This window comes from Topomyia yanbarensis, chromosome 3, assembly GCF_030247195.1.
Source record: "Topomyia yanbarensis strain Yona2022 chromosome 3, ASM3024719v1, whole genome shotgun sequence".
Lineage (NCBI taxonomy): Eukaryota > Metazoa > Arthropoda > Insecta > Diptera > Culicidae > Topomyia > Topomyia yanbarensis.
The window spans coordinates 375,321,715-375,341,974 of NC_080672.1; the positions used below are offsets into that span (position 1 = coordinate 375,321,715).

Consider the following 20,260-nt stretch of genomic DNA (forward strand, 5'->3'; position numbering starts at 1 on the left):
AACACTGTCAGACCTACTTTTGCAATGAATTGTGGGTCGAGTTGATAAACTGCCACTTGTTTGCTTCAAGGAAATCACCTTATCACTGATACAAGGCGATACGTTCGAACGGAGGAATCATGACGGCTGTGACTGGAGACGGTTTCCGTAGATTTTTGTCGGACCGAACGAACCACAGTCTGCAGCATCAGGAAGCATTAGTGAAAGGGATCAATACGTAATGGGCGTTGGAATGACACATGCGGTGAGTTATTTTTATTTGCCAATCCAATAAAAACGAGCATCAATAGAAATGGTATATTTGGGCTGGACGTTTTTCGTTTGACGGCTGCTTATTTTACAGGCGGGATTTATGGATTGGGTACGAGTATAAAAAGCATCTCACGACAGCTGCATTTTCTTGCATCGAACCAACCTTCGAAATAAAATGTAAGACAGCAAATATCAATGCCGCATCGATTCAAAATCAATATAGATCCAAAATGTTTGCCTTAGTGATGATATTGATTGAGAAATAAATTCGAATTTGATGCCCCCGGAAAACTAGTTACATTTCGAAATGACATGCAAATATAACCGCTCGTATAGTGAGTGAATCGAGCCAATACATGCAGCCCGCGCGTCATATGCAGTAAGAAATAATCTTCCCATGTCGACCTCCGAAGCTTCCGACGGATGGCACAAAGGATGCATTCGAGTAACGATGGCTGAAGAGCACCAGGAATGAAAATAAAAATAAAAATGATAATAAGGAAAAATGTATCCGTTCTCGAAAGCTTCGTCTTCCAACCAGTTTCCTGCACAGAGACAACAAGTTTTCCGCCCCGCCCACTCGTATCAGCTGACTGCCTGTGTAGGAGCATCGTCGCCCGTTGTCGTTGTCGTTGCTGGGAATATTAGTTTCCACGATAAATTCTTCTTCGACGGCTTTGTCGTCGATTCACTTACTTGGCGCTTCCTTCCGTCGACTGCCAGTCTGGCTGCTCCAGTTCTCGGCCTCGGTTTGGTATAACTATGTACGTACGAACATACGTTCTTATCGAGGAAGAGGGGGTGCTTCGGTACTTTTGAGGAAAAGCGAACATAGAAATTTCTTCCACGCTCCATTAACGGCATCATCACCCTCTCGTTGCGGGATGGGCTTCCCATCATCTACCGTCGCCGTTCGGAAGGATACTAGGTATTTTGTAGCATTCTTTTATCAACAACCGTCATTATGTTTACGACGAGAGAAATGATAATTTTCGATTTCAAGCTCGTGAACAATTGAATAAAGGTTTTTTCGGTTCTTTTATTATTCTATTGACTTAGAATGATGTGATATTGGTAATGTCTTTCTACTATCGGTCATGTGAATTGTGAGTTTGCAAATGGAGCATGAATCATAACATAGGGAAGACAGTATTTGGTTCGTCATTAAAAAAGATTTGAGGAGTGAAAGAGGATCATGAATCGCGAAAAGTCGTCTATTTACCGAATAATTGATCATCTTCAACATTTATTATTTAAAAATTTCTATATGAAACAGGTATTAGTTGTAGTTCAACGCAGTCTGTAAATCCGAAAAGCCGGTTTGGAATGCTTCTGGAATTCCATTCACAATATTTCACAGTGCTCCAGAATGTGAATTTAGCAAGAATTTCAACTTTGTATTAGAACCAAATAAATTAGCCTTGTAATTTGTTCAGGAAAGTTATTGTACTTTGCAAGGCTTTTGTTTTCGTTTAAATAGCAACCAGGTTGGCTCTCTAATTTCAGGATCTTAAATTGAACTTTTGAACGGCTCAAGATAGAGATCTACTGCGTCGTAGAATAAAACATTTTATACAAATTTGCAGCAGCTATGCAAGTTCTATCTTTTATACTTTCCATTACACAGAAATCCAAAAGTAAGATTTGGGGTGTACCTCAAAAACGATTTTATTCAGATAACTTTTGCAGTTTTGACTTTACACTAAGGTGACCTGTGGGCATAGTTTGTTCCAATACACCAACTAATAAGCGGGGACTTGTACTTGGAAAATAAAACATTCTCAAATATTAGTTGTGGAATTTGCGTTTCGAATTCGTCTCATCAGAATCCGACACAAATTGAGTGACAGGACTAAGCTACCGCCGGACTGATGCTAGCTCCAAACAACGAAAACACTATTTGTGTTTCTGAGCATTACTTATAGGTTTTGTGTTCTTCACACGCAAAAATGGTTTTAAATAATTTTCTATTTAGTGAAGGAAAATTAGTTTTTACCGAAACTTTTCTCCACTAAGGTAAGCATTAGAGTGACAGAAAAAAATGACCCCCATCGGCCCACCCCTGAGTCGATTCCTAGTCCCACCAGGAGTGTCTGCTCCAAATTTGAGCCAAATCGAACAAGTCTAGCTACCGGACCAACGTGCTTGAAGTTTGTATGGGATTTTACGACAATTTACATGGAGAAAACCCACTTGCTCACATTTTCGCCGCTAGGTGGCACTGTATACATCAGATTATCACCAAAAGTGAAACTTAAGAAGATAATTGTATTATCTACAACTTTGTTGAAGACTGCAAAGCGATCCGTCTCCAATAGGAAAAGTTATTAAACTTTTAACGAAGTGATGTCTGAGTCAGTTTTGCATGGGGCCTAGCAGTGCATGGTAGTGTATCAGTACTAGGTTCTAACAAACTAAACATTTTTATGGAATAATGGTTAGATTTAGCTGAATAGTATGTTCGGAAGAATTGTAGTACATAATACGAGTTATGTTTTGGTTAGAAAATTGTAGTTCCACATCTGACCGCATAGATGGCGCCAACACTAACTTTTCAACGAAGAGAGATAGAAATTAGATGTCTTCTACAAAGTTGTAGAACAAGAATATTGCAGTAATTCTTCCAAACATCTCGATATTCTATCTCTCTCCGTTGAAAAGTTAGTGTTGGCGCCATCTATGCGGTCACAGATTGAACTAAAATTTTCTAACCAAAACATAACTCGTATTATGTACTGCAATTCTTCCGAACATACTATTCAGCTAAATCTAACCATTAATCCACAAAAATGTTTAGTTTGTTAGAACCTAGTACTGATACACTCATGCACTGCTAAGCCCCATGCAAAACTGACTCAGACATCACTTCGTTAAAAGTTTAATAACTTTTCCTATTGGAGTCGGATCGCTTTGCAGTCTTCAACAAAGTTGTAGATAATAAAATTATCTTCTTAAGTTTGACTTTTGGTGATAATCTGATGTATACAGTGCCACCTAGCGACGAAAATGTGAGCAAGTGGGTTTTCTCCATGTAAATTGTCGAAAAATCCCATACAAACTTCAAGCACGTTGGTCCGGTAGCTAGACTTGTCCGATTTGCTTCAAATTTGGAGCAAGTACTCCTGGTGGGACTAGGAATTGACTCAGGGGTGGGCCGATTGAGTTTTCAAAAATTCATTATTTTTCTGGGCAGTCTAGTGAGCATAGTGCATTCTCAAATATCATTGTCATCGATTTGGCCACTTAACATTAAATATCGTTTTTATCATATGAAATATTATACTTTTCAGCACACATCACCAAGAGTGACATTAATGATATTCTATTATATTTTACATTACTTCTTCAAAAATATTTTCTATTTACTGTTAAAAATATATCACTTTCAAATGAAAGAAGCAAAAAACACTGTAGCTGTTTGATATTTGGTCTGAAAATCCAAACAACCAATAAAACTCTTATGACACATTCCACGCACTTGTATCGCTTACCTCATGAAAATAAATCTGCCAGTATAAGTAAAAGTTGTTCTGAAATATATTGATATAGGTTTTTAAAAGAATTTTATTGACGAGCGATAAAAACCAGTAATACATTTAAGTCTCGTTTTTAATAATTTAATATATTTTCCCGTACCACACCGGTATGTTCGTAATAAAATTAATTTGGAGTAATCTTAAATGCCATTTTATTGTATACATATTGTACAAAGATTTCATCATTGGACGTAGATTTTTTGAGTAAATGGATTGCCGGATAAAAAAGGGGCAAAAATTGGCCATTTTTGCGTTGTCCCCTAACGCAAAAATCATGTTTTTTCAGTTTTTCGCGAAAACAATGCACGATATCTATGAAATATTTTCAGAAGCTTTTAGTACTCATCAATACCTTTCTAAAAATGTGCTATTTGTATATAACAAACTTTTAAATCGTTCTTTCATAGGGGTGCACTGAAGTGTTGTCCCCTAACGCTTTCCGTCACACTACGGTAAATCCTTCTGCAGAGATACTTTAGGAGCCTACAAAACTGGATATAGACATAAAAGATATAAGCAACCTATTTCAGAAATAGCGCAGCCATGCAGTGGTATGAATGGCCTAAGGGGTGGAAAGAGAGGGGGGGGGGGGGTAATGCCATTAAGGGGAAGGCCTATCTTATAATATCGCAAAATATTCGAGTTTTTATTACATCTATCAATGGATAAACTATTTAAGGATAAATCAACAATTTCAGAAAAGGGATCAATGATATGGAATGAAATGCAATATGCCAAACAAGTATGAGAGCGCACGGAAGAATTTGGTCATAGGGAATAACACTCACTTGTTCTCCGTAAATATTCTTTCAGATTGACAGGATAACACTGTTCAACACACGATCGGGGAGCAGAACGAAAAAAAATGGCGAAAGTTTTGGGTCCCAGGAAACCCTTGGTGAAGAAATTTTTGAAAAAAATTGGAACGGGGCTTCACAGTTTAAAACCAAAGTTTTTATGGAGAACTAGGGGTGTTCAAGAGGCAAGATAGCAATAAAAATGGTCATCTTAAATTTTCGCATAAAGATTCATAATACATAAATAATGCATAACGCATAAATTTTCGTCTTACATAAAATGCTTATTACATCGAAAAAGTAATCTATGCAAGTTTTTAGCCCAATCGGACATCATTAAGGGGGTGCGGCGTTTGAATATTGTTTTCATAATATAAGAAAAAATTCAAAGGGGGGAGTACATTTTGTCGAAATATGTCTAAAAATAGCATGAAACATCAACATCTAGTCTCAAAACAAACGAAAACTGCTGAAAACAAATTATAAAATTTTTTAGATCCAAGGACTTGGAAATTTTTGAAAAAATGATTCGAAAGTCGAAAGTTTTGTGAAATTTGTGAAAATTTGCATCTTTTAAGTGAAAACGGACATTTTTGATCGAATTTTTCCCAATAGGTTTGGGAGCAGAACAAATAAAAAGATGGAGGAGATTTAGGGTTCCAACTAAATCACCGTGGAGAAATTTTTGAAAAAAAAATTGGAACGGGACTTCACAGTTTATAATTATTGACCACTTGGAACAAACCACGGTTTGTCTTTTAGAAATTCATTTTCTTCTACCTGAACCAAACATCGTAGTTTAACACAGCTTTTTAAAGTTTTTATAGCACGTTTAAGTCAAAATTTTATCGAGGATACGCATTTCTCAGAATTCGCAAATAAAAGATACAATTTCACGAAATTCTCCAGTTTTCTATCATTTAGATAATTCAGTGACAAGCCGGCCAGCTGATCCATAAGACCGCAATTGTGTGCAGATTTTTAACAATTTTTTATACTGAAATATATCTAAATTTTCCAAAAGTTACGTCTTTCCCTTCTTTTCCAAAAAACGCGTAAAACGGCTGCATTTTGATTAATTTCCGCAATCATAACTATTAAGTGTCTTCTTGCAGATCTATGAGTAGAAACGGTTGAACAAACGCCAGAGGTTGAACTGGAAGGGTGATATGCTATTTCGAAATCTTTACTTCAACCGTATTACTGGTTTTTCACGACATTATATAAAATATGTAAATATCATAACTGCTTGACTGAGTATAATCGTTTGACAGTCTTACCTTTGCAGAGTTGCTTCAGTGTCACATTTGTTTATTTTTAACGCAACAAGAAAAGAAATATTGAACCACCCTAATGACGTTTTTTGATCTGCCCTAATCAACAGTCAATTTTATTTTCAAGATTTTATAATGTCAAAAAACAAAGTCAGCGCATTAAAATTGCTTGAAAAAACTTATTTGGTCAACAAAATAAAAAAAATGTTGAGTCACCCTAATAAACAGTTATTTTTTTTAATATATTTTCCGATGTCAATAATGTATTCAACTTACCAAAACTACTTGAAACCACCTTTTTCGAACCATTAGAAAGTGGCGATTGTGGTCTACAATCTCTTTTATACCGGGCCACACTGTGGTATGCTGTGTGGCCTGTTCTCAATCCATATTAATTTGATTTCCAAATATCATTTGTCAAATACACATGAAGGTGAAACTAGAAATACATCTAGTTTGGCATTTCAAATCTTTGTTTTGAGTTATTTACATGTCTAGAGGTAATATAATTAGCTTTGCTTGAGCTTCAACAAACGCTTCGGTCGCGTTAGGGGACAACATTTCATATGCAACCGTTTGTGTTCATTTTGGTGTTGTCCCCTAACGCAGCGTTTGCAACGGTCGTGAAAAAAATTTCATGAAAGCACGTAAATATAAGTATACAGTATTGTTCTGTGACTATCGATGATCAAATTTCTAGAACAAACGGATGCTCTAAAGTTTAACATAGAGTAGGTTTGTTGATAAACACAAGTGTAGGTTGGAAAATCAATATTTTGCTCTGTTGTCCCCTAACGCGACATTTTCACCTCTCAGAATGAAATGACAACCTGAAAAATATCGAACCCATAACATCAACGTTGTGTTAGGATTTTTAAAGTATTCAATTAAGTGTTTTGAGCGTACATCGTAGGATTTTTCAAACGACAAGCTGTTAACAGTTGCATAATGCGTGCAAACGTTGTCCCCTAACGCTGGAATGTGTCTTATGACCTCATGACCTTATGATCCATACGAAGTGGAGTGCCCGACTAAGAAGGAGTATCTCAATAAAAACAATCACTCACTAATATAGTGATATGTTGGGGGTGGGCGTAGCGTAGTTGATAAATCGATTGCCTTGTACGCTGCGTACCTGGGTTCGAGACCCGACCCCGCACATAGGGTTAGAAAATTTTCATAAGAGGTTTTTCTAACTCAAAGAGGCAAATGACCTTAAGGTTAAAACTTCTATACTCGAAATAAAAAGGTGATATGTTATAGTGAATACTGCACTTAGATTAAGGAATAATAAAATAAAAGCATTTTTAAGAAACACCCCAATTTTCGTAGTTTTTTTTGTAAAACTTAGTGTTTTCGCTAAAAAAAATTTAAAACAACTTTTAACTTGAAACTCTATCTCGAACCATGAAAACCAAATTTTCAGATAGTAAAATTAAAGTAGTAAAGAAAAGTCTTGTAATCATTTTTTCGATAGATCAAAACTAGGTTAATGTGTCTATTCGCACCTCTTTATTCCGAACCAAGCATATGAGATAATGACAATCACCCTTATTCTTGTTTACGATGAATTCGAGATTAGAACGAATAGTTAGCCCATTTGATTTTGCTGTCGTAAACGGGAATACAAACCACTTTCGAACGAATCTTGCATTCGTCGTAAACAAAAATAAGGGTGAATATCAATTTGGTTATAAAAGGTGTGCACAAAAAAGTTCATGTTATATTTTTCATTAGTGTTATAACACGCGATTCAACAATACGCAGGTTTCGTTTTTCGCCATGTTTGCTTTAGATAAACTACCTCAATCAAACCAATCTTTTTGCAACCAGCACACAGAATCAGCAGTGCGGCCAAATGAAAACACAAACTTGAAAATTATTGTCATGCAATTTTAGGTAAAACTATTCAATTATTTCAAGTTATTCAACTAATTGGTGCTTGCAGAGATTTTGTTTTCAAGTGAATATAAAATTCTGCTCGTGACAATGCAATGTTTGTTGTGAAACTAGTCATTGCCAGTTGTTAGCCTACTCATGGTTATTTCTTGCGAGCGCAATTCTGGGCGCTCTCCTTCTAACAATTGTTGAGGTAGTTTCATGTATGTGATGTTTATGTTTACTATGATCGGGTGAAAAAGGTAAAATTTTTAGTTTTCCAAATCATGCGCTGGCCATGATCTGAGGTCCAGAACAATTTTCTATTGTAAAGTAGTTTGTTTGAAAACTTAAGTTTTTTAATACAACTAGTTCATGTGATGAAAAATTTGATTCTTTACAACTTTGTAGAGAACTACAAGTCTTTATAAAATCATTAAAGTAAAATACTAAATTTGAACAGTTTCACATTTCCTTAAAAAGAATTGTATAAAAGAATTGTGTATGCCACGGCCCGAAGAGCCGTGTCTTATACTGTATGTAAAATAATTAAAGACACCTTTTGTTGACATTGAAAAGGTAAATAAAAAATTTAAAAAGTATGTTCATCGTACAATACGAGAAACCTTTCCTATGAATACAAATACTGGAACGATAGGGGTTTCTTTAATTTTTTTATATACATTTATACATTGGTATACATTTATATACCAATCGGCGCAGCTCGATAAATTGGAACAATGTCTGTATGTGTGTGTGTCTATATATATGAATACTAATGTCGTCTAATGATCTCAGAAATGCAATGGCTTTTTTGATTTATGATATGTTGGTTACATGCTGAGATATAGGTGATTTTGTCAAAATATAACATGTTTTAAACGTATTACTTCCGAAAAATGTAATTTGGCCCCGTAAAGGACATAAAATACTTATAAAAATACCTTTCTAACAAGCTATAGATTATCAAAATCCGTTCACGAACGACGAAGATAATAAACAGTCTTTCCAAATGAATATCGTACACATTGTTCGCTCTGGTTCTGTGCTCATATTAAACCCACACTTTGGGTACGAACTCAAACACGCTATTTCATACCAAAACACGTGCACATGTTCGCATGCACAACCGAACTTCATGCACGTACACGGTGTACGTACCCACAGGTTCGTGGCACCAGTGTTCTCTTTCTCGCTCTCATCAACACTAGCGTTAACTCTTTTCGCCTTGTGCGAGTCGTTCTCGTGTATGCACCCGGTTTACGTACACGGATGTTTGAACTAGAGTTTGTACATCGTTCGCTTGAGTGCGAAGTATGTTTGAGGTTGAACGCGTGCACGAAATTTTGCACTAAGGTACAAACTTGTCGATGTTCATGGGAAGTCTGATAATGAACATTTTATATTTTCAGTCCAATTTTCAATAACTAACTAACTATACTATATTCCATTGTAAGGAGGAAAAAATTGGTAAACACCAAAATTTCTCACTAGGACGAAAATTTTTGGTAAAACCAGTCTTTGCACTTGAAGGGCACAAATCCTTACTTATTACATGGGTGTATTTCGACTTCGTCTCATCAGAAATCGACACTAACTTTTTGTCGGAATAGATTAGCGCCGGTTTTTTTTTCTTTTATGAAATATAGCATAGTGCTTCGCATAGGCCTGCTAAGCCAAGACAAGTCTCGGCTTCACTGTGTCTTATCGGCATAAACTGAACTTCTGCTTGGACGGGACATCACGTTTGACCAGTCATTCAATTGAAACACAAAGTGTGTTTTAGTTTTAGGGATTTGCGTCAAGGCGGCGCTAATCTATTCCGATAAAAAGTTAGTGTCGGTTTCTGATGAGACAAAGTCGAAACGCACTCACGTAATAACTAAAAATAAGTCCGCTACATAACGAGCATTAACTTGCATTTGTTTTAAGGGTGAAACTAAATCGTTTTTTAATATTAGATCATGAAACCACATCTACGAGATTCAAGGAATTCTATTTTGAAATCATTATGTGAATTTACTGAATAATGTATGAACTATTTCTTAAAAATGAATTAGTAAGTTCATTTAACCCTTTCATGCCCAACTTTTTTCTACTACATGTAAGGTTTCAAAACAATTTTTCCTTGAAAACGGTGGGATCAAGAAACACGAAGAGCTGTTTTTCATAAAGATAGGTGTTTCCCCCGCAGTGCTAGAACCTGCTCAATTTTCACCTTCCAATGCTAAATACCATTCTCCTAGAATATTTACAATAGTCCAATTGCGTGGGAAACGTAAATAAAGAGAGCCTAAATTTACAAGTTTTATCAGTTTTCAATAATATTGCAACGTATCGAAGATATATGAAAAATTTATTTTCCGTCGTCAACGTAAACTGTCCATGGCAGCACTGCTCCATCGGAATCCAATAAGACTAATTGTAATAACTTCAGTTCTAGAGCTGATTCTTGTAACTGTTAATACTAAAATGAAAGGCAATAGTCCCATTTATTAGCTTTACTTGTTTTTGTGAGAAAATCTTGCCACAATCAAAAGTTATAGCTGTTTAAAAACGTTGTTGTCCACAAACAACATGGGCATGAATGGGTTAAAGACAAAATACTGTGTAAGTTCCCTTCAAATTGAAGATTTTTTCCACGGTTGATTTATTTACTACCCCTTGGATTAAGCAGTGCATTCAGCCGTGAGGTAGATGTTGGATGGTGTATTATTACACAGATCCAATGTAATCCACCTAGTAGTGAAATAATAGATTTCTTATTTAATTCATATTCATATTGTACTCGTGGAGCAACGGGAGCATCTATTTTTGAATCCCAAAATTCTAGTGGAAATTTGACCTCTTTGGCAAGATTCAGGATATACTGGTCATGGTGAAAAAATTACCAGTTGCGTTATTTGTAGTAAGAAAGTAAAAAATCAAAATGTCGTGTAATAATATTAAAATAATGTTACGGCACTAACCATCAGTCACCATTTCGCACAATGAAACATTTGTTGAAGTCCAAACTAATTTGATGTGTGCGATGTAATTGTGTAGGTTTCAGAAAACGAAGCTATTTTTTGTCTGCTGTGTTTTTTAAAACTTTTTCATTTTTGGATACAAATTTAATATTACATCTTACTTGGAAAAGAAAATATTTGTGGTCCTGCGACAATTTGCAAAATGTTTGTATTATGAGAAAACTATAACTAATGTATGTTCACACCATGATTTCTTCTGAAGATGTATTGATTTCCGTTTGAATCGTTGCACTATGAGAAGGCATGTGACCAAAGAAATCGAAAACTACATCAACTCAAATTCAATTTAATTCTATACTAAGTGTTTATATATACTAAAATCAAGAAAATCATTGGGTGTCTCAGAAATATATTAGACTTAACTAGGTAACATGGATATTTGAAGATAAACATTTTGAAAACATACATTCCACGTGAATTTTTAAACTTTTCGTATCTCTATTGAATTTTGAATCAAACATATGTTCAAATATGTCATCTGAACTCTAAGATTACCTTTTTTGTAATGATATTATTGAATAAGCATATTTATTATATTGGAATGAAATTTTATGAAAAATAAATGGATCAAAGTTCAAAAATATCCACAAATTTGATCCGAATAAAAAGTCTACCAAAGACCCCCTGAACTCTCGATGCGGGATGCAAGTATAATGATTGTTCTAACTTATAGTTTCGGTTGCCCATATTTGCTCATATTTTTTTCAGAAATCTTTGACCATAAAGACGCCTGTGCAATCCAAAACAAATTGAACGTTCCTGTTTACTGATAATTAATTAAAAATACCAGAAAATCTTTAACGACATCGTCAAGAAAAGAAAAAAAAAGAAATAGTCAAAACAGAAATGAACAAAAACACTAGAAAGCGCATTGTAATTAATCAGCCATTTTTAAACAATGGGATTTTACCAAACGTTTCAGAAGGTTCTAAAATTTGAGCGATTCGTTTTATTCATTTACTTTATTTAAGTTTTTTTTTAAATTTCGTGCAATAACTATTTTTAGTAGAAATTTATTTCATTCAGCATTCTTTTATCCATTAAATTTATTTGAGTTCAATTCATTTATTTTATTCGTTTCATCCTTTGGATTCATTCATCAGTTTAATCATTTCGTGTATTTATTTCCCTTTTAATTTTTAAATTCCGACTATTTTTGCAGTCATTCAGTTTATTCGTTATATCCAAATAAATAATTTAACGCAAATTAATTTTTTATTTCGTTTAATTTTTCATTTTAATCATTTTATTGTTCATGTTTTTCTTTTTATTCACTTGATCATTTTCTCTCATTTTGTTTATTTTATTCATTCCATTCGTTTCACTGATATTATTAACCCCTGCATGCCTATGATGTTTATAAACAACGTTTTCCAACAACCATAACATTAAGGTTAGATTTCCTCACATAAACATATTTTAATGTAATGGTTTATTTTTTCTTCTTTTTTCTTCATTTTACCAATTTTATTTATTTTGTTTATTTCATTCATTTTATCGATTTTAATAATGTAATCCATATTTATCTTTATGTTTCACTTACTTTATTTGTTTTATTTATTTTTGCTATTTTATTTATTGTACTAATTTTATTTGTTTATGTTTTGTTTTCTTGATTAAATTTTGTACATATTTTAGTCTTTTTATGCATTTCATCTATCTTTTGAAGTTACTCATTTTATTCATTTCATTAATATAAATCATTTTATCAATTTTTTATTTCATTCATTTCATATATTTTGTTCATTTTATACGTTTCGTTTATCCTATACCTTTTATTTAGTTTAAACATTTTATTGATTTTCTTAATTTTATTAATTTCATTATTTTTTTCATTCATTGAATTCAGTTTTTTCATTTTATTAATTTTATTGATTTTTTTCATACCTTACTTTTATTCATTTCATCCAATTTGTTAGTTTAAATCGATTTAATTTATTCCATAATTTAAAAAAATTATTTATAGCCTAATATTTCACTCAATGAGCTGAATCAATTTGATTTACCTATTCTATTAATTTGATTTGTATTGATCATTATGCTCATTTTATGAATTTGATAACTCTTTATCCAAGTTTTATCTTAATAGTTTTTTTAATTTCATTTGTTTCATTGATTTTCTATAATTTATTAATATTATTCGAGGTATTATTCGTGCTGAATTCGAAACTGTGTTCATCTAGTTGGGTGCCTATTTTGCATGAATTCTTCAAACTAATGCATGATCTCACAGTGATATGTGTAAGAAATGTTCCATCTCACTGTTAGGTGGATTGAGTCAGGTTTTGTTTATTCTTTGGATTCATTCTGATCAGTTTATTCATTTCAGATCATTCATTTAACTTATATTATTCACTGTTTTCATTCTACGCATTTTATTCGTTTTTTCTAGTTTCTTATATTTTGTCCAGTTTCTTCATTTTAATAATCTTACTATTTTTTCAGCCATTCATTATATTCCTTTCTCCCAAATTATAAATTTGACATAATTTTATTTATTCTATTAATAGCATAATTTTTTTTAGTATTCATTTTAATCATTTAATTCATTTTATTCTGGTTTTTTTCCTTTCTACCCATTTGTTTAAATCCTATTCATTTTGTCTATTTTACTCATTCTATTCATGTTATTGATTTTAATAATTTCATCCGTAATATCCATTTCATGTTTTATTTGTTTTATTTGTTTAATTTATTTTACCTATTGTATTAATTTAATTTATCCTTTTTGTTTATTTTATTCATTTTATTCCATAATTTGATTAATTCTGTTTAGTCATTCCATCCAATTTGTTATTTGGAGTCAACCTAATTTATTAACTTTAACTTTAAAATTTCTTTAATGCAGGGTTTTTAATACACCGTTTTTATCAGCCCCTTGGTAAATCTATAACTGACAAAACTGTGCCATTGACAAAATTTGTATATATTTTTTCATTCTTTTCAATAAGCCGTAGTTGTCGCAATGTTTTTCTTTAGTCCCTAGAAATAGCCTTATATTAGTTTCTGATTTTTTGGTTTTTTTTTGGTACCTTAAGGGGGTCTTACAGCGCAAAATAAAAAAAATATTGTTTTTAATTTTCCATATTCTGGATTTTCCTATGAGGCTGACAAAATCGGGTCAAAAATCGGACAAAGTTTGGGGGCAAACAAAATCGGGGGCTGATGAAAACGGGTGTTCACTAAATTGACCAATTATTAATTTAAGGAGCGGAACTAATTCCATTCATTTAAATTATAAATTTGAATCATAAAATGCGTAAAATGTTTTATGAATTTGCTAACTTTTTTTTGCTTTTTTGATTTCATTTATTTTATTTTATTCGTGGTTTTCTTCGTGCGGTACTCGAAACTTCCACCTCTAGTTGGGTGCCTACTTCTCATGAGTTCTGAAATATACTGTGAGTGATATGTGTAGGAAATGTCTCATCTCACTGCTACGTGGATTAGTTTTTTAAGTTGAATTGATAGCATCAGCAAAACAATAGTTTGTTTACCAAACTTTTTTGAAGAATTTACATTGAATTGATTTTCATCGACGACCGTATTATCAACAAATTATCAGTTAACCAGTTCTCAGAGTTGTTTTGATCCGCTACCAAATTAGTATTTCTCTAGAACCACACGCTTCTGTACCGTTTACACCACCGTAGCTACTTACCATAGTCGAAAAAACTTTCATGATGAGCGCACCAAATCCTTAGTGGTTTTTTTGGGGTAGGGAACTCAGTCTCCCGCAAGATACACACCGACCACTGCACCGCTCTCGGTCAGGCTCTCTTTCTCAAGCTTAACCCGGATCGTGGATTGTGTATGGCTCTCATTTTCACGCAACCGATTTTCAGGCTCGCCATGGCACGGGGATATGCGCTACAGCGCGAAGGAAATTGATTTTAGTTCCCACTGCGAGATTGAACCGATTCAAACGAACACTGAAAGTCGGACCTCTTCCAGTGTCCAAATTGAACCAAGCAACGACCTACCCGCACCAGGGGGGTTCCTGTAGAAGGAAGATTTTTCATCATTACTAATTGGTTACGGAAGCAGTGAAACGGTGTGATTGGAAGTTTGCTCGGTCGTTGTGTGTTTATAACGACGCTGTTGATTGTTTGTTTTGGTTTGTTAGTTAAACCCTAGTAGCCAGCTAGCTTCATTACGGGGAGCTGAGCTGGCATTTTTAGTTTAGATGCAAACAGTAGCTTTGATATGCGTGACTGAGCTGTTGTGGTGGTACATATCGGTGTTTTCAGTAAATAGCCATGCGGCTCCATCAATTTCAGCGCTGCCAGCAAAAATCGAGTCATAAAATGTTACCGTTTTTGCGGTTTGTTGATACGACACAACTCGAAATCAATAAAATACAGTAATTATGTTGATTTTCATGACCCTGTTATTCTGATCCTGATTCACATATGAGGCGTGAAGGTTGGTGATAACGCAATTACTGCTGACAGCGCAGTGCAATAAATTTATAGAGTCGATATAAATGATTTATGTAATTTTTTGTCTCTCTTTCTCTCTTTTACCATTACAGGCGGAACTCAGCTGTTGTGAAAAATTAGTGCTTGACTCAAGTGTGACGATGTTTTATTCCAAAATGAATCGTCAGCCTGATTTGAACTGGCAGCAATAACCGACAGCGTCGGTGTGATGAATTGAATCGAAGAACAATAGCTTAGGTAGCAGTCGGAACGGAAGTGTATCAAAAGCGTGACAACGATGATTAATTATGCAACTAAGCTCGGCAATAGAAATGGTGTAACTCGTCAATCGACGAATCATTATGCCAACAATGGCAATGGCGTCGACATCTGACGTGACCTAGATCCTGGAGTCCACCAAGCGAGCAAAGTGCGGTCACTGTGGTCTCTACTTCCTGTAAATGTGTGCGGTTCCGTAAATGTGTGACGGCATTGTAAATATACCAAAATAAACTCTCTGAATTCGGTGATTTATGGAGCTACCGAAGGTCCCAGTGTAATAATTATCGTGTCAAACCGACATGGTCTTAGCTAGTGCCACTCCGTGTGCGTGCATGCTTCCCCCAGCAGTGTAAATAGAACTTTGTGCACCTGTCCTTTCGCCCTTTCAAAAGTGTTCCACTGTTGTGAAAAGTGTTTAATAGTACCAATGCAAATGTTGTTAGCTAGTAGATGTTCATCATAGGAGTATAACCGGATCCAAAAAAAAGAACATGTATATCAGTTTTCTTTAGCAAAGTTAATCATGAATCGTTAAATAGCGGTACAAAGAAAGTGCTGCATTTACCATATAAGCCAAATTAGCCGAAAGGAAACGAATAGTGGTGATTAGCATAAATAACCAAAAAAAAAATTCGCTCGTTCAAAACCAAGTTAAAGTTAGTTCACCGTTCACAACTAGAGTGAAGAGAGAATAAAATAAATACCTAGTTTAGCTATAGCCAGCAAATATTCAACGCTGGCGAAACAAAAATGCTTCAAACCAAACAAAAAGTTAATCCGTAGCCCTTCGTGTGAGTATAAAAGTTTGTGTGTTTGTGTTTCTTGTGTAATACAGCGAGTGGTTCTCATGCAAAGGCAGCATTTCGAGGCAATTCCAAACTACCGCATAATGGCAGCAGTACTTGTGGGGTGGAAGAAAAAAAAGCAAACGATTCGAAGAGGCGAAAAAATCTGCTGGAACCAGTTGTAATTGCAGCTATTAAGCGAAATAATATAAAACATATAGTAAACATATAAGCGCCGGTAACAATCAGCGCCGTTATTATCGATAAAAGTGAAAGTTTTAATCGAAATAGAAAGGAGGCGACTCTTCGCGACGTCAAAAGCTCATCCTGAATACAATCTATTCAGTAGTTGTATAGTGCAACAAAATTAAGTTTTCAACTGTGTACTGATAATAACAACTCATTGTCGAAACTTTTGACATTTACCAATGACAACACATATAAAATATTATTCTACAGAAAAAAATGTATAGCTATTAGAAGCTGATTACTGTGAAAGATCATTAGTGCAGCTAGTACTACCACTGATAGTTGGGTCATTAATGTTAATAGCGTTTCAACGATTACTACTACAACTACTACTACCACTATTACTACTACTACTACCACCACAACTACTAAATTCTGCTTGTGCTACCCTTTGTAACCAAATAACCAACGTTGGCTTCCGCATTGTGGTTACTAGTGAGCATTTTCCCGATAATTAGGACGAATTCCGAGTGAGCTGCAGAATAATAAAAGTGTATGTGTTCCATACTGGACCGACAGAAGCAATAACAGCCGCAACAATGACGGACGCCACGACGCCTAGCGACGGTCAAGGTAAGTGATGCTTGTTTGTTGCTTTAAAAAAAAATTAGTTGCCGGTGGCATAAAGGACGATGAATGTCCATTACCACCGTTTAGTGGAGACGCTGGCTATTTATTGCGAGAGGTGTTGTCCAATAAGCTACGATAAGCGACAAGCAACGAATGTAGGGACAGAAAATGCGTAGATAATGTTTCCTCTAATACATTTGACAGAAAGCATATTAACAAGAATTAACGCGTCCAACTTGACCCAATGAAATTGCTTTATCGAACAGAGTAGCTACAGTATTCATCCCTCCCACAAGTTGGACCAGAACGTACACCAAGCAATCACGAGCCAGTTTTTCTAAATTTTGTCACTGGTCGTATCGACGTTCTCCGATTTTGAAGAAAGTTTCAGTATTCGTTTGTGCATATATGGGATGGACTTTGGTCAAATATCACTTTGGCGGGAAGTGGGGTAAAACGAGTATTGAAAATTGGTTCGAAGAAATAGGTCGTAAATTTTAAAATCTCTCTAACTCTTGTATAATGTGATAAAATCCAATTCTGTTCAGTTCTAAAAGAGCTTTGGGCGGGGTTGAAAATAGGATATTTTTTAGATTTGTAATCGATACATTGAAAAGCAATCAGATTTTGCCTTGAAAAAATTACAATTTTATAGCTCTTTGCAACAACCTAATTGAGAATAGGTTTGTGTGAATGAATTTTAGAGTAAACTAATCATTCATTTTGTGGGAAAATCTGGTGTTTAGCACGATCGAAAAACTTCTCTTTGAAAAATGTATAAGAGCACATGGTCCAGAGCGGTTTTAATTCAAGCGTATTTTTTTCTCAAAACTTGTTAATTCATTCTCTTTATTATTTCTGAATCTATTACTGTGTTTTAAAATAGTTTAGAAAACTATGAACAAAATGTTATATGAAAAAATACTGTATTGATTAAATATCACTTTAGACCCCGTAGACTGATTCGTTTTTAAAGGGAAGTTTTACGATCGGCTCTATACAGATCTAGATCCATATAGGCTGCTATTGAATGTTATTCAAATTCGTCCACCGCACAGTGGCGTAACTAACCAAATCCATGGCCAACATTGTTTGGTACATTTTTTAGCCTAATTATATGTCAGAGTGGTAAAAAAAAGATTTCCTGTAGTTTTGGACAATATACGATTACTAATTATCGTATTAATCCTCCTAGCAGTGTAACACAATTTTTTTTTTAATACGAGATTCATTGATTAAATCGTTACCTCAATTTTGTTTCTCAGAATGATCTTGACTTTTTGTGAAGCTGGTGCACTGAAGTGGCGATGCAGAGTGTAAGATTTTTTGTCTCATAAATTAATCGCCAACTCAGGAAAGATTTTCAGTGTCAGTTGTACTAGCCCTGTATCGCAGACAAATAGACGAAACACGAGATGAATTTTCATCATAACTTTAGACACTTCGCTAATCTGTGTATAAAGTGTATGTAATTTTGACACAGTGCTAAATGTGTTACTTATTGCGTTTTTGCTTGATCCTGAAACTAGGTCAGGTTGTAACCCCAACCGCTGTCAACTCATACATTTTGACAGCAGTTGGGGTTAAAGCTGACTAAGTTTCGCTTCAAGCAAAAACGACATTCGTTTCCGCACCAACCCGAAAATGTTACCGCCTTTAAGATTAACTCATACAAACCAAAACAAACAAAATGGACCGAAAATGTAAAATGCATTCTTGTCGAAATGCCCAAGGTAGAGTTGTTCAAAATTCATAGGTTACCACACGATGCCGCTCGGTGAGAAAGAACATAATAGGATGTTACTAATTTAATTGATTCGGTGTATCGAATCTAATCGTAACTGACAGAGGAATTGGCGGGGCAGGAGCTACGAAAACTAAAGATACGCACAGACTATTGCCAATCAGGCATGTGATCCGTTTCAACGCAACAGGAGGTAAAACATCAAGTCGTGGAATTATTATGAATAATATTAACTGTACATTTGAGTTTCGTCACGATGCAGATCTATATGATATCAGCACATCGAGCATACTTTGCACTGAAGATAGAAGCAAATCTTCCGTTGAAAGGAATTGTAGTGCCACGGAATAGTATGCCAAATCATCGTGGCGATTTTGTACTTAAAAGAAGTAAAAGTAAACGCCAACCTGGAAAATGAAGTAGTGTGATAAGTGTCCTTACACGATCATTAAAAGTGACATTTCTGCGCAGTAATGCCGTTATTAACGCCTCGTGTTATGTTACCTGATGTCTGCAGGATTCTAAAAGAGTGACAAAAAACAATGAAATGATAGCAGGAATTGATTTCCTCAAACAAAACAAAAACTATTTTACCGTTGCTTAATTTCCCAAATATAGAACAATAAATGATTATGATGGCACGCAAATATGCAGTCGTTACTCTGCATTCTTTAAACTTACCCATTGCTACCATTATTCCATTTACCCATTGCAACCATTATTCCATTGCAACCATTAGTCTTAGTATGCGACATCGACGATTTTTCTATTTCGTTCTTCAAATTTGACATTTGACAACTCTAAAAATAATTCCGCATTCCATTAATTATCTTGCATTTGGCTAACAGGATAGGAACTGTTAGAGCTTCGGTTGAAAAAATGCATTTGACATGGTTGTGAGAATCACATTTTGTGCAACGATACATTTTTCACGGTAATTTATCGGCGTTACTCGTTAACGATAATGTATCGTCATCGGAAACTCCGTTAACGATAATGTATCGTCGCCTTCATCGTCATCGTCGATGATTGTATCGTCGTTTTCATCGTCATCGTCGGTTCATCGGTTATCGCGATACATTTTGCGTTACTTTCCCATTTATTGGAGTTGAAGTTGATCCGGTTAACTTTCAATTGTTTAGAAATAAATACCTATTGAAGGACATATTGTTGGCAGTTGAAAATCAATAGTTTTGGACATTTTCTATGCACAGCGAAGTCCAACGATGCGTCAAAATGAAATTATTTAAACTTTTCGGGAAAGTGTATTATATTGAAGGGAAAGTTGTTGGCAATTGAAAATCAATAATTTTGGACATTTCAATACGCAGAAGGGTCCGACGATGTGTCAAAATTGAATTTTTCAACTTTTAGAGTAAGTTTGTGCACAGAAGAGTCCCAGGTGCACAGTGTTTCCAAGCTGCAAAAAGGTGATCAAAATTG

At 34.7% G+C, this 20,260-nt stretch overlaps 1 protein-coding gene across 7 annotated transcripts in view; it reads left to right on the forward strand.

The window, feature by feature from the left end:
• LOC131693655 (sodium channel protein 60E-like) overlaps positions 1 to 20,260 on the forward strand; it is a 695,995-nt gene that overhangs the window by 43,190 nt on the left and 632,545 nt on the right. For 6 of the 7 annotated variants that reach the window (XM_058981667.1, XM_058981672.1, XM_058981670.1 and 3 more), the window contains exon 2: positions 15,301 to 17,076. In XM_058981667.1, coding sequence (XP_058837650.1) covers positions 17,043 to 17,076 — 34 coding nt within the window. In that variant the 5' untranslated portion in view covers positions 15,301 to 17,042. Of the gene's footprint in view, positions 1 to 14,681; positions 15,192 to 15,300; positions 17,077 to 20,260 lie in introns of those variants that run through there. The other variant, XM_058981668.1, reaches the window with a different exon arrangement.